This window comes from Lithobates pipiens, unplaced genomic scaffold (genome assembly GCF_037356315.1).
Source record: "Lithobates pipiens isolate NorthernLeopardFrog02 unplaced genomic scaffold, aLitPip1_a1.2 Scaffold_25, whole genome shotgun sequence".
Lineage (NCBI taxonomy): Eukaryota > Metazoa > Chordata > Amphibia > Anura > Ranidae > Lithobates > Lithobates pipiens.
Window position 1 is genome coordinate 225,501,542 of NW_027507787.1, and position 14,912 is coordinate 225,516,453.

The following is a 14,912-nucleotide window of genomic DNA, read 5'->3' on the forward strand; positions in this document are numbered from 1 at the left end:
ATTTCAGGGAATGCCTGTGTAAACTTGAGGTCTATGGACCTCAACTCGCTTCAAAGTCAGACCAAAGTCGGTGCAACTTGAAGCCGCACAGATATGAATGGTACTCATTGGAAATCATGGAGTATGACTTGTCATGTGACTTTGCAGTCCCAAGTCGCAGGACAAGTTACACAAGTGTGAAAGGGGCCTTAAGGTGTAGATCTTGGCAGTCTTCTTTTCTTTTTTTTTCTTTTTTTTTTCTTTTCTTCTTTTTTTAAAATGGGGCTCCACCCTAAAGTGGAACTTCCGCTGATCTTGAACCCTCCCCCCCTCCGGTGTCACAATTGGCACCTTTCAGGGGGGAGGGGGGTGCAGTTACCAGTCAAAGACAAGTATTTACACCCACTTCCGGGCATAGACTCCCACGGGAGTCTATGCCTCTTCCTGTCCCTGTGCGCTGTCTGCTGGGACACACACGGGTCCCGTAGACAGCGTGGACAATTCCTATTGCGCTGCGCGACTCGCGCATGCACAGTAGGGAACCGGGAAGTGAAGCCGCAGCGCTTCACTTCCTAATTCCCTCACCTAGAATGGTGACGGCAGCGGCCGAGAGCTGATCGATCGATCGGCCTCGGCTGCTGACATCGCTGGACCCCGGGACAGGTGAGTGTCCATTTATTAAAAGTCAGCAGCTGCAGTATTTGTAGCTGCTGGCTTTTAATATTTTTTTCCACAGTGCAATCCTGCTTTAACTTTTTTTTTGCCACTTCAGCGAACTCTCTGGAGAGACTCAAATCAACTTTACCGTTCATTTCCGCTCTTCTCGTTTTCACATCATAGTAGCGTTTATCTTTGGCTCTTATGCTTTCCTTTTGTATTTTAATTCATCTTAATTTAAATAAGTGATTATAGAAAACATTAATACAAAATCTTCAACCTATTATCCCCTATCCCTCCCCACCTCCCACCTTCCCCGCCTACCCCCCATATCCCTGTGCTTAACCATAAATGCTTCATATAATGTACTGTTTCACTTATGCCGCGTACACACGAGCGGACTGTATGGCGTACTTAGTCCGTCGAAACACATTTCAGCTGACAATCCGCTCGTGTGTGGGCTTCAGCTGACTTTTTCAGCGTGCAGTCCGGCGTACTAAGTATTTTGTTTTTTTCGAAATTCTGTCCGTCGTACTTTGGTTTCAGCGGACAATACGGTCGTCAGTATGCTAGTTCGACGGACTAAGAATGGCGCATGCCCAGAAAGGATTTACACGGCGGAAGGGTGCTTTGCTGTGTCTTGGACTTCCTATTTCTAGTCCCGTCGTACGTGCTGTACACGTCATCGCGCAAGCTTTCGACGGACTGTTTGTGCATCCGTGTGTGGTCAAGTCCGTTCAGTGGAAAGTACGACTGACTGTCCGTCGGATTGTATGACGAACTAAGTACGCCATACAGTCCGCTCGTGTGTACACGCATTACTGTTCTTTCCTTTTCCCCGTATAGGTCTAGGCTCTTAATCCTTTCTTTTATTGCGCCACTCTTTCCCCAATGTTGTCACTCAAGCTTTCCATGATATATGTTTCTTCCACTGCATCGATCCACTCTCAGATTGATGGGCTTCCTACCTCCTGCCATTTCTTAGCGATCAGTCTTTTTGCTTAGTTTAAAAGGTGTGGTATTAGTGACTCATTGTACTGTTTTGCCCCTCCTTCTATACCGTACAACAGTACTATCCACAGGTCTTCTACTATTTATATTTTGGTGACTTCTTTTACATAGTATAGAATCTATTTCCAGTATTTTTTTATTTTAGGGCAGTCTCACTATAGGTGAGCCATTGTTCCTGCCTCTTTGCAGCCTGGCCAGCATTCCGCCGATTTACCTTGTTGGAATTTATTGGTCTTATCTGGGGTAGCATACCATCTAGTTAAACATTTATAGTTAATTTCAGTGGTTTTGACGTCTGATGCCGAACTATGGGTTAGTTTCAATATTTTGCCTATTATTATTTTATCTTTCTGTGTTACCAATTCCCTTTCCCATTTTTTAATAAATGGCGGCATCTCCAATTCGTCCACTGTCAACAATTACTTATATAACCTAGATACAATACCTTTGGTGTTATCTGTTATACAGAGCTGTCCCAGTGGAGTCAGCTTTCCATCTGATCTTATTGGTTGGGGTAAGTTTTTAACAAAGTGGCACAGCTGGAGGTATTGCCATTCACTAATCACCATTAGATCCTTGTTGTGTTTTAATTCCTGATTTGATACTATTTTCCCTTTTTTTAATTATTCATTTAATTTTTAATCTCTTAATTGTGCCCTATCTTGTTTCACCCAATTTCCTCCTATTATCATTCTCCCTGGTACAAAATATTCATTTTCTTTCAGTGCTATTAAGAGTGAATTATATTGGCCATTTAATTGTTTGTACATCCCATCCCAAATTTTGAGTGTGTTCCGTGTTAGTGCATTTGTGTGCAAGTCAAGTGTCCTATAGTATGAAGGGTTCCATATTATCTTACTCAGTTGCCCCTTACAGCATGTGTATTCTAAGTTAACCCACCTCTTTTCTTTTTATTTTCCCTAACCCATTTGACGATTCTCAACAATGCTACCGCATTGTAATATTTTTGAATATCAGGGACTGCAAGCCCCCTCTCATTTTTTTTTTTTTTCTTGTTTCAATATTAAAAACAAGACTCTTGCTTTTTTATTTTTCCAAACAAAATTCATTATTAGAGATTTTAGCTTGATCGAGGTAGTGCCACATCTGGAATTTATATAAAATCTTTGGGAACATAAAAATCTTTAAGGAATAAATGCAACCTATACATGAGAGTGGTCTATTTGCTAATCGTTTGCTTTCAGTTTTAATTTAATCTAATAATGGTATATAATTTATTTAATATATCTTCTTCACTGAGTTTGCTAATTTTATTCCTAAGTACCTGAGTTCTTTCCGCCAAGGAAATTTACATTCCTTTTGAAGCTTCCGTTCCTCCAACTTACTTACGTTTATATTTAATACCTTGGATTTAGCTTGATTTATTTTGAAGTTTGATAGTTCACTATATTGTTTTAAGACCTTTAATAGATTGGGCATTGTATTCCTTGGGTTACTTACATAAAACAATACATTGTCCGCGAATGTGGCCAATTTATGTTCCTCGTTTCCTACCTTGATTCCCGTTATATCAGGGTTATTTCATATTGTGGAAAGTAATGGCTCTGAAGATAACACAAATAAAAGGGGTGATAGGGGGCAGCCTTGTCTCGTCACATTTTCCATCTCAAAGGGAGGGGACAGTATTCCATTTATTTTTATGGTTGCTATAGGATGGTGATCTAATGTTTTAATCCACTGAACCATTCTTGGTCCAACTCCCATTGTGTCTAATGTCTGAAACATGAACCACCAGCATCCGTTGACAGGAGTAGACCTGGGGATCCCATTCGTTTCACCCACTGAAGTAGGAGTAATGTTCTCACCTCCATTGTCCCTCCCCACCCTACCTGGGATGAATCCTACCTGATCAGGATGTACCAGTGAGTTCATCCGACCTGCCAATATTTTAGCGTATAGTTTTATATCTGCATTTAGCAGTGATATTGGCCTGTAACTGGAGCACAACATCCCATCTTTTCCTTCCTTATGGATTGTGGTAAACGTGGCGGTCAGGGCCTCACTACTCATTTTATATTCAGCCCCCAGGCCATTCATATATCTGCAAAGCTTCGGGGTTAGAATTTCTTTATACTTTTTATAATAGTACGTTGTAAACCCGTCTGGGCCAGGGCTTTTCCCCGGGGTCAAGTCTAACAAGGCCTTATTTATTTCCTCTTCAGTCATTGGCTTTTCTAATATTTCCCTTTCATTTTCTGTAATCTTTGGCAATCTAGCATTTTTTAGGAAATCATTTATTTTTCTTCTTTTTTCCTCTGCTGTTCTACTGAGTATAGCCCCGCATAATCATTTTTAAATATTTCCGCTATTTCTTTTGTTGTATTGGCCATTTCCCCTATCCTACTTTGTATTTTCCCTACATAGTTTATAGATTTTTTTCTTTTGGAGCATTCTTGCTAGATATTTACTAGGTTTATTCCCCCATTGGTATCTTTCTCTGGCTATACGATTGAATGTTTTTTTTAGTCTCCTGTTCCAATAAAGCTTTTAATTCATCCCTTTTAATTAGCACTTTTTGATACAGCGTTCGATGTTGGTTCTGGTGTTTTTTATGTTCTTGTTCAGCTCTAAATATTTCTTCCATTAATATTTTGATTTTCTCTGAACTCTCTTTTTTTCCCTTGTTCCTACTGCTATCAGGATCCCCCTAATATGAGTGTAGCGCTGACATATCTTTACCTATTAATGTGTATTTACATGCTTTAATATAAAGTATATGGACATTGCTATGGTTCAGTATTGGGAGCCATCTAGTGACCAAATACTGTTAATTCATTGTCATTGTATATTATTATCTCTGAACAAGCCTGAAGACTTATATGTTGTTTTGATCTGAAGGATGACCTTGTTACCCAGGAGTCTGTGTGACCTACCCATGAACACTCTCTTAAGCAGTGCATGCTGGGTAGGAGATAAAAGGAACCCGAGCGGCCATTTTAGGTCTATTGGGATCTCGTGGCCTGCCTGTGAGGATCTTCTCAGAGACAGTGGCTCACAGACATTGCAGAGCACAACCACGCTTGTTTTCACAAGTGACCTGGCAGTGCCTAAAGACAGTGACCGGATTGAAGATCCAGAGACACTCATCTGAGCACCGGAGGACCAGATCCATCCAGAGGAGCAGAACGGAGTGACTGGCCCAGCTGACAGAGAAGCAAGCTACAGCCACCAGACCAAATCTACTACACGGAGTTCTGATCTAGTTGGTGAGCAGGTCACAGACCCACAGTTTGTTAACTTTTACATGCAGTTAAACTCACATACAGGCCTCACTGGGATTTGTAGTTCCCCGGAGGAGCAGAGCAACTGACGCTGAGCAGTCTTGAGGCCTATCTACTCTGGCGCCACAAGCATTGTAAATTAGTTAAAGAAGTTACACTAGGAGCACCTTCATCTCAACTTAACCTTTCATAGACTGTGGATTACAAATCACAAAGGAGTTACTAGCTAGCGAAGAAAGAAGATCATGGACTAAGTACTTTAAGTGAGATCTCACGTATAGCTTTAAAAGTAGGGGGAGCTCCCAGGTATAAATATATAGGAATATATATATATATATATATATATATATATATATATATATATATATATATATATATATATATATATATATTACTACAATTTGTAATCATTTGTGTTGAAATTCATTGTACTGTCGTTCTATGTTGGGATGCCAGCACAATTACTGTAATCACGCTTTTGAATATTCTAAAGTAAAATATATTTCTGGTTAAGTATCCAGTTGTGTGGCTTACTGTTTTTCCTCACCAGGTGAAACCAGTGAGTCCTTAGAAAACAACACAGGTATAATGTATTACATGATATTGTATTGTATTGTATTGCACTGCAGCTGTGTCAAGGGGACTGAGTCAATTCAGGGGGGGTTCATTAGCAGAGTGCAGGCACAAATCTAAAATTCAGCCGCTCCTTCGGGGGTAAGTGCTACATAAGCTTTATGAGCCTCCCATAAGGTGTGCTCTGCTATTTCGTCTGTATTTGTTGAGAAATAATGTTCAAGTTCTTTATCCACTATTTCGTAGCCTTCATCATCATGGAGTAGTTCTTCATTTAGTTGCCAAGAAAAGGGTTGTCTTTGATTTCCGGGAATTATCATTTTCGTTTTCACTGGGGCGTGGTCTGATAATGTAACTATTTCTATACTAGTTTCTATTACTCTTTCCAGTGCTCTGTGATCAACAAAAATGTAATCTATCCTGGAGTACGTCCTGTGTACAGGGGAGTAAAATTAAAAATCTTGAGTCTTATGCCACTTACACACGATCAGACTATCCGGCAGACTTAGGCCGGCGGACCAGAGTCCGCCAGACAATCCACCCGTGTGTGGGCTCCGGCGGACTTTTTCTTTCCAAAAGTCTGGCAGATTTAGAAAGAAGTTTTGACTCAAAATTGTACCCCGGACTCGGGAGTCCAGCGGACAATCCGGCCGTCTGTGTGCTAGTCTGCCGGACTTTTGAAATGAAGGGACTTGCCCACAAATGGAGAAAAGTCCATTCATTTTGAACGTGGCTCCAGTTGGATGGTACTAGCGAAGGAGGTCAATGTCGCCGCCTCCATCAGCGAGATTGACACGTCGCTAGCCCCGTCACCTGGCATGGACTTAAAGGGAAAAAACGGCGTGGGGGTCCCCCCAAAGTCCATATCAGACCCTTATCCGAGCACGCAGCCCGGCTGGTCAGGAAAGTTGTTGGGGTCTGCGAGCGGGGGGCTTATCAGAATCCGGGAGCCCCCTTTAATGAGGGGGCCCCAAGATACTGCCCTCCATCCTATGTGAATGAATATTGGGCTACCATGTACCCCTACCCACCTGGTGAAAAAAATTGTAAAGAAAAAAACACGTTTTTAAAATAATTTATTGCACAGCTCTGGTGGTCTTCCATCTTAGGGGGACTCTTCCACTATCTTCTGCTAGCTTTTTTACTAGCGGAGGAGCCCAGCTTTCTTCTTCATCGCCGCCGTCCGAGGGGTCTTCTTCCGACTTCGGGGGTCTTGTCCCCCTCTTTGGGGTCTTGTCCCCCTCTTCAGTTCTTCTTGCCGGGCCTCCGCTATCTTCTTCCAGCTGTTTTACTAGCGGTGGCCCGGGCTTCTGTCGCCACAGTGTCTTCTTCCAACTTTGGGGGTCTTATCCCCCTTTTCGGGGTCTTGTCCCTCTCTTCAGTTCTTCTTGCCAGGCCTCAGCTTTTTTCTTCCAGCTCTTTTACTAGTGGTGGCCCGGTCTTCTGTCACCACTGTCACCACCTTCTCTTCTTCTTCCTTGAGATGTTGACTCGACGCTCTCTCTGGCCGCGATGAGAGGGACATGTTGTGCGGCGACGTATCTAGGGACAATGGGCCGGGTCACTGGGTGATGTCACATGGTGACCCCGCCCCCTTATGATGTCACAGTCACATCATCATCTGGGACTGTGACATCATAAGGGGCGGGTTCACCATGTGACATCACCTGGTAACCCCACCCATTGTCCCTTTATAAATCGCCACACAACGCGTCCCTGTCATTGCGGCCAGAGAGAGTGTCGAGTCAACATCTCAAGGAAGAAGAAGAGAAGGTGGTGACAGCAGTGTCAGAAGACCGGGCCACCACTAGTAAAAGAGCTGGAAAAAGAAAGCGGAGGCCCGGCAAGAAGAACTGAAGAGGGGGACAAGACCCCTGAAGTCGGAAGAAGAGAAGAAGGCGACAGAAGACCGGGCCACCGCTAGTAAAGGAGCTATAAGAAGATAGTGGAGGCCCAGCAAGAAAAACTGAAGAGGGGGACAAGACCCCCGAAGAGGGGGACCAGACCCTCGAAGTCGGAAGAAGACCCCCGGACGGCGGCGATGAAGAAGAAAGCCGGGCTCTAGTAAAAGAGCTAGCAGAAGATAGCGGAGGAGTCTGGCGAGAAGACCCCCCAAGATGGAAGACCACCGGAGCTGTGCAATAAATTATTTTAAAAACATGTGTTGTGTTTTTTTCTTTACATTTTTTTCACCAGGTGAATGGGAAGGGGTACATGGTACCCCAATACTTATTCACATAGGGTGGGGGGCCGGTAGCTGGGGGCCCCCTTATTAAAGGGGCTCCTGGATTCCAATAACCCCCCACCTGCAGACCCCGATAGGGTTGTTGGGAAGAGGCCCTTGTCCTCATCAACATGGGGACAAGGTGCTTTGGGGTGGGGGGGCGCAGCGCCCCCCCTTACCCAAAGCACCCCCCATGTTGAGGGCACAGGGCCTGGTACGGCTCAGGAGGGTGGGCACTCGCACGTCCCCACCCCCTTTCCTGACCGGCTGGGCTGCGTGCTCAGATAAGGGTCTGATATGGACTTTGGGGGGGACCCCCACACTGTTTTTCAGCATAGGGCTTCCCCTTTAAGTCCACACCAGGTGACGGGGCCAGCGACATGTCAATCTCGCCAATGGAGGCGGCGACATTGACCTCCTTCGCTAGTCCAGTCTACCTGGAGCTGCGTTCAAAATGAACAGATTTTTTTCTGTCTGTGGGCAAGTCCGTTCATTTCAAAAGTCCGGCAGACTCCCGTCAAAACGTCCGGTCGTGTGTGGGCAGATCCGCTCGTTTGGAAAGTCCGGCGGACCTCCGCTGCAAACTGACGGTTTGTCCGCTGGATAGTCCGATTGTGTGTACGCGACATTAGGGTGTTGGGTTCACACGTCTACCATTTGACAAGTATGCATTTTTTGTTTTATATTTTTTAATTGTGCGTTATTCGTCCCCTGTACCCTGAACGTACTATCCATTACCGGGTCTATACAGAAATTCATAATTCATAATACAGAATCATGTATCCTCTCTTGAAATCCATCAACTTTCCCAGTATTTCTTTTAGATATTTTATAGGGTTACTATTAGGGGAGTAAATGTTTGCCAATGTGCAATCCATTTAATCTAATTTACCTTTTAGGAAAATAAATCTTCTCTCTGGGTCAGTCATCCTTTCCTCTAGTTGAAACCGCGTCTTTTTTGCGAACCCTATTGCCACCCCCTTCCTCTCTTTGTTATGGTATCCCCATAATACCAGATCAGGAAATTATTAGAATACAGTCTGACATTTGATTCAAGAGAAATATGAGTCTCTTGTAAAAAGATCACCTCTGCGCCATACTGTTTAAGCTCTTTTAGAATCTCATGCCTCTTATTTGGTGTATTTAGCCCCTTTGCATTATAAGTCATAAAATTTATAACCACCATCTTTGTTTTCCTAATTTTCTATGCATACCTCATTTCTCTCACCTAGATCGGGGGTTTAGTGTTTTCTTGTATATACTGCAGGTATCATTATTTTATTATTTTATTCATTATTTATTATTGGGAATCTTAGCCTAGCTGATCTTCCTTCTTTGGAGCCTATCAGACATGCTGGGAAACCCCAGTTATATCTTATGTTCTATATGCGCATCTGCTCTAATAGAGGTTTTAAAAGTCGCCTTCTTGCCAGTGTCTCTGGTGCCAGATCCGTAAACATTTGCAACTCTTTGAGCCTTCATATTTCCTCTTAATTTTGTCCAAATTTCTGCTTTGTCTTCATATAATCTGAATCTTACTATTATGTCCCATGGCCTATCTGCTTCAGAATTTCTTATTTTTCCAATCTGGTGCACCCTCTCGATCCTGGGGAATTCTTCATCTCCTTTATTCAAAAGAGGGCTAAGTATTATTTTAATGATTTTTCTCAGATCTTCTCCTCTTACCTCTGGGAATGAACAGATTCTCACATTTTGTCTTATGTTTCAGTTTACTTGATCTTCTAGTCTATGGAGGATTCTCCTCTGGGTTTGTTGTAATGTTTTAACTTGCTCCTATAGTTTACATATCTCCTGGGTGGGTTTATCCATTCTCTCTTCTGCTACCTCCACTCTTGTTAGGAGGTGTCCCAAATCTACTCTTAACATGTTAATATCTGCTTTGATGGCATTTTCTAGACTCAGGAGCATCTCCATCATCTCTCCTTTTGTTGGCATTTACACATCTGTCCTTTGTTCATCCACTTTACTTATTTCCAGTTCACTCTCTGTTGTTAGGTCATCTCTGGATTGGTCGGGTGCCTCCCCTATTTGTTTGTCCATTCCCTTTTTCCTATCTGATTTAGATTGCTGTTGCTTCTCTATACCTGGATTTTTGGGACAAGCTCTTTGAGTCATATACTGTTTGATCGTACTGTCTGTTACTTTATCTTTCAGGGTTTTGGAGACACCACCCTTTATAGATTTACTCGTGGATTTACTCATGGTGCTTTTCTTCACCCCTCTTATTCGTTTCCTCAGTTTTCCTTTCCTTTCCCCTTTCCTACCCTCTTCCCTCTCCTTCCCCTCTCTCCCTTATTCTCTACCGACTCTTGCTCTGTCTTCTTATACTCCTCTACCCCCAGAATAGCAGGGGCCATCCCACCATGGGGGAAAAAAAGAGAAAAGGAAGAGAGAAGGGGGTGAGGCCCGGGTCCTCCAGAAATGAGTTAAACTTTTATAGTCCAACCCACCCGTGCTGCCCAGGCTATTAATACACATTTTTTTTTATATAGATCTAATACCGTATCCCAGCAGCACTGTTTTCCCCTGGATCTCAGCACAGCTGGAAAAAAATTGCAAGAAGAAAAAAAAAAGGATAGGGGGGAAAGGAAGAACAGGTCTTGCTCTGGCTGGCGCTAACAAGCCCCTCCCTCTGAGATGGACATTACGTCCTTACGTCCACACCCATTGTGGGGTTACCAGCCTTATAATGTAAACAAACTGAACAATTCTAAGCTGTTAGAAAGGGACTAAAACCCGACTAGAGTATTTGTTACCTTAGAAGGTGCTAGAGCAATAAGCAGCTAAAGGGGTCTGGAAATCTTGTTTTAAATCACTTTTACTGCTTGTAAACTATAAGTAAATATTTCAATGTCCATAGTCTGGGCACAGGTACAAGTTAAGTATATCCAAGCTAGAATCTTGATAAAGTTCACCACCATACCTTTTTTGACATCCATATTTAGGAAACTTACTTTGTTCTTGAAACATTTTTGCACATTGTATTTTGCTGAGTCCGCCAAAATCTCCCCATTGGGTAATAAAATGTAGACAAGGGCACGAAGAGTGGAAGATTTTCCTGTACTTACTGGAAGCTTAAAAGTAGCCTTTCCGTGTAGATCTGAGAGAGATAGAGAATAAATTATGATGTTAAATATATATATATATACATATATATATATATATTTATATACATGCATATAAGCAATTTGCTATGAGAAAAAAGCTTCAGGTGAAAAAGCCATTCTCTTCCTCTTCGGGCCTGTGCCAACGCGCTCTGGACATGTTTTGATGACATCAGTTTCAGGCACTGCTGGGATCATTCAAAATTCACTGACATATGCATTTTATATGCAGGTGACCTCCTTCTGACCTGCATTTGACCTCCTTTAAGCAGATTTTGCATTTTTCAAGACTTGTTGGGTGTGCAAAACGCATTGACACAGGCCCTAAACTTTTACAGTACGTAGTTTGCTGCAGTTTATAATAGGTGTCAAAATGGTAACTTCCTGTCTATATCAGGGTTCAATGCTTTCTTTGTCACTAAGCTTCAAAATGTAAAGTTCAAGCTCTTCATAGTTGACTTAGAAAATATTTTAGACATGTTTCAGAGGTTGCATTTCTACAGGATCACTCTCACACACTTTTTGGGAATGTGAGAAAGTATCACGGATATGGAAACAATTGGAAAAATTTGCATCTAAAATTTCAGACAATAATATACAACTCACTCTCTCCAATTATCTATTATTCACCTCTATCACAGGACTATCTATCCATCACATGAGATTGGTTCACACAATTTGTGCTTCTATACTAGGGATGAGCTTGGTGTTCAAGTCGAAACGCATGTTCGACTTGAACACCGGCTGTTCGCCCGTACGGCGAAGCCAGAACTCTGTGGGCCGTTCGCTCCAAATTCATGTGGTACTCATGGCCCACAGTGCACTGCGCCATCGCAGTGCATTGCTGGCTCATGATTGGCCAAGCATGCACTGTGACCCCGCATGCTTGACTAATCACAGCGCCGGCAGCAAGGAGAGCCATGATTGGCCACAGGCAGGGTGCGTATGCAGGATGTGTAGTGTGGCGGCCTTGTGTAGTGTGTTGGCATCTGTAGGAGTTAGTGGGTGTTCTCTGTGTACTTTCAACGCAGTATACACCGTCCGTTATCCACCTATTTAGCGTTCTTGCTCTTCTGTAATTGAGCTATCAGCCATCTGCAGGAGTTTCTGGGTGTTGTCTGTGTGCCCTGAGTGCAGTATACACCATTATCCACCTATATAGCTATATTGCTCTTCTGTAATTGAGCTATCAGCCATCTGCAGGAGCTTCTGGGTGTTGTCTGTATGCCCTGAGTGCAGTATACACCCTTATCCACCTATATAGCTATATTGCTTTTCTGTAATTGAGCTATCAGCCATCTGCAGGAGTTTCTGGGTGTTGTCTGTGTGCGCTGAGCGCAGTATACACCTTTATCCACCCATTTTGCTCTTCTCTAATTGAGCCATCTGCCATCTGCAGGAGTTAGTTGGTGTTGTGTGCTTCCAGCACAGTATACACCTGTATCTTCCTGTTGTTCTATAATAAAGGCATCTGCAAGAGTTAGTGAGTGTTGTGTGCCTCCAGCACAATATACACTACCCAATTGCTGGTTTTCCCATCTCCCTTCAGGCCATTACCATGTCTAGAAGGCCAACAAGGAGAGGCAGACAGGCTCGAGCCGATAAAAGAGGGCAAGCAGGCTCTGTGTCTAGAGACAACAGTGCTGGTCGTGGATGCGGTGCATTGTCATCAGAAGGTGGCCATGGGACACGCTTGTCCTTATTTTCAGCAGCTGGACGTGTTGAGCCACATCATGCTGAAGACTTGGTAGAGTGGATGACCAAGCCCTCTTCATCCTCCTCATCCTCTCTCACCCAGGCTCAGGGTACTAGCAAAGCAGCTGCCAACACATCCTCTTCCCTTGTCTCAATGTCATCATCAGTGACTCCTTCCCTAGACCCACCACGTCCTCCTGAGAAGTCCCCTGAACTCTTTGAGCACAGTGTTAGGTACATGCTCCAGTTGGATTCCTAGTGTTTTGTAGGCTCTGATGATGATACTCAGCTAGAGGAAGGCAGTAGCGTGAGCGCAGAGAGAGGGGATGCTCAAGAAGGACAGCAATCTGGCAGTCATGTTCCACAAGTTGCAGCATACTGCCAGGTTTGCTCCAGCGATGAAGAGGGAGGGTATGATGAGGGCACTGACTACACGTGGGTGCTTGGTAGGAGAGAGGAGGAGGAGGCAAATCTCCAACGAGGCAGGATGCCCTCCGGGGGCCAGCTTAGGGGTAGCACACCGACTGAATCACACCGCAGAGCTCCACCTGTGCAGGGCGCTGCCTCTGCGCGTTATTCTAAAAGTTCTTTGGTGTGGGCCTTTTTTGAGACGAGTGCATCAGATTGCACCGCTGCTATTTGCAACATATGTCTCAAGCATATCTCGCGTGGCCAAAACATCAGCAGCTTGGGCACCACATGCTTGACCAGATATATGTTGACCTGCCTTGCAGCTCGTTGGCAAGCGTACCTCAAAGATCCACACCAAAGAACAAAGCGGACCTCTCCTTGCTCCTCATCAGATGGGATCTCCAACCCCACTAGACCTTCAGTCCTCTCTGAAACCTACGCTGAGAGGAATGAAGGTGTAGAATTAGGTGTGTCACAGCCAAGTGCTTGCGGGCACTCTGCTAGCAGTACACCCATGTCCGATTGTAGCAGGCAAATTTCCCTGCCCCAGCTGCTGGACCATCGACAGAAGTTCACTCCCAGCCATCCACATGCCCAGCGGTTGAATGCTAGCTTGGCTAAATTGCTAGCACTTCAACTGCTACCTTTTCAGTTGGTAGGCTCAGCCCCCTTCCGTGAATTTGTGCAATGTGCGGTTCCTCAGTGGCAGGTCCCCAAACGCCACTTTTTCTCACGGAAGGCGATTCCAGCTCTCTACCGGCATATGAAAGGCAATGTCCTTGCCTCGCTGGAAAGGGCGGTCAGCGGTAAGGTGCATATTACCGCTGACTCATGGTCCAGTAGGCATGGACAGGGACGTTACCTGTCTTTCATGGCCCATTGGGTCACTCTTCTGGCAGCTGGGAAGGATGCCGGACAAGGTGCAGTCGTTTTGGAGGCTGTTCCGCAACCACGCCTCCAAAATGCTTCTACTGGTTGTGACACACCTCTCTCCTCCATCCCCTCCTCTTCTTCTTCCTCCATGGCCTCTTCCAGTGCTCTGTCCTCAGAACCAGCGGTGCTCCGTAGGCGTGCAAGGGGCTATGCAAGTATGCAGGCAAAACGATGCCATGCCGTGCTTGCGCTGGTTTGTTTGGGGGACAGGAGCCACACTGGGGCAGATATTTTGTCAACTCTGCAGGGGCAGGCCGAGAGGTGGTTGACACCATGCCAGCTTAAGCCAGGATTGGTGGTTTGCGATAATGGCACCAACCTCCTCTCCGCCCTCCGAAAGGGACAACTGACCCATATGCCCTGTGTTGCTCACGTCCTTAACCTGGTGGTGCAGCGGTTCTTGGGCAGGTAACCGGGCTTACGGGATGTCCTGAAGCAGGTGAGGAAAGTCTGTGTGCATTTCTGCTGATCATTTAATGCCTGTGCTCGGCTGGCTGAGCTCCAAAAGGAGTTGAACCTGCCCAAGAACCGCCTTATATGTGACATGCCCACCAGGTGGAACTCAACGTTGGCCATGCTGCAGCGGCTGCACACACAGCAGAGGGCCATCAATGAGTACCTGTGCGACTACGGCACCAGGACAGGGTCAGGGGAGCTTGGTTTTTTCTTACCATGCCAGTGGGGCATGATCAGGGATGCATGCACTGTTCTGTCACTGTTTGAGGAAGCCACAAGGATGGTGAGCAGTGACAGTGCATGCATCAGTGACACTGTACCTCTTGTCCACCTCTTGGAGCAAATGCTGCGTGGAATAATGGGCAGGGCACTTGAGGCAGAACAGAGGCAGGAAGAGGAGGACTTTCTTGCCTCTCAAGGCCCCCTTTATCCAGAGAGTGTTCCTGCTGTGCCACCAATCACACAGGAAGAGGAGGAGGAGGAGGATGATTGTGTCAGCATGGAGGTGGAGGCTGGCACTCAGCATCAGCAGTAGCAGTCTTGTAGGGATGATTTACAGTCCCAAGAAACCCGTGGACTTGTATATGACTGGAAGGAGGTATCTGT

The 14,912-nt window shown here is 44.9% G+C and overlaps 1 protein-coding gene across 1 annotated transcript in view; it reads right to left on the bottom strand.

The window, feature by feature from the left end:
- Nucleotides 1-14,912, bottom strand: part of LOC143929828 (alpha-2-macroglobulin-like) — a 217,504-nt gene that overhangs the window by 117,537 nt on the left and 85,055 nt on the right. Inside the window, exon 15 of the mRNA XM_077453804.1 lies at nucleotides 10,662-10,807. Coding sequence (XP_077309930.1) covers nucleotides 10,662-10,807 — 146 coding nt within the window. The remainder of the gene's footprint in view (nucleotides 1-10,661; nucleotides 10,808-14,912) is intronic.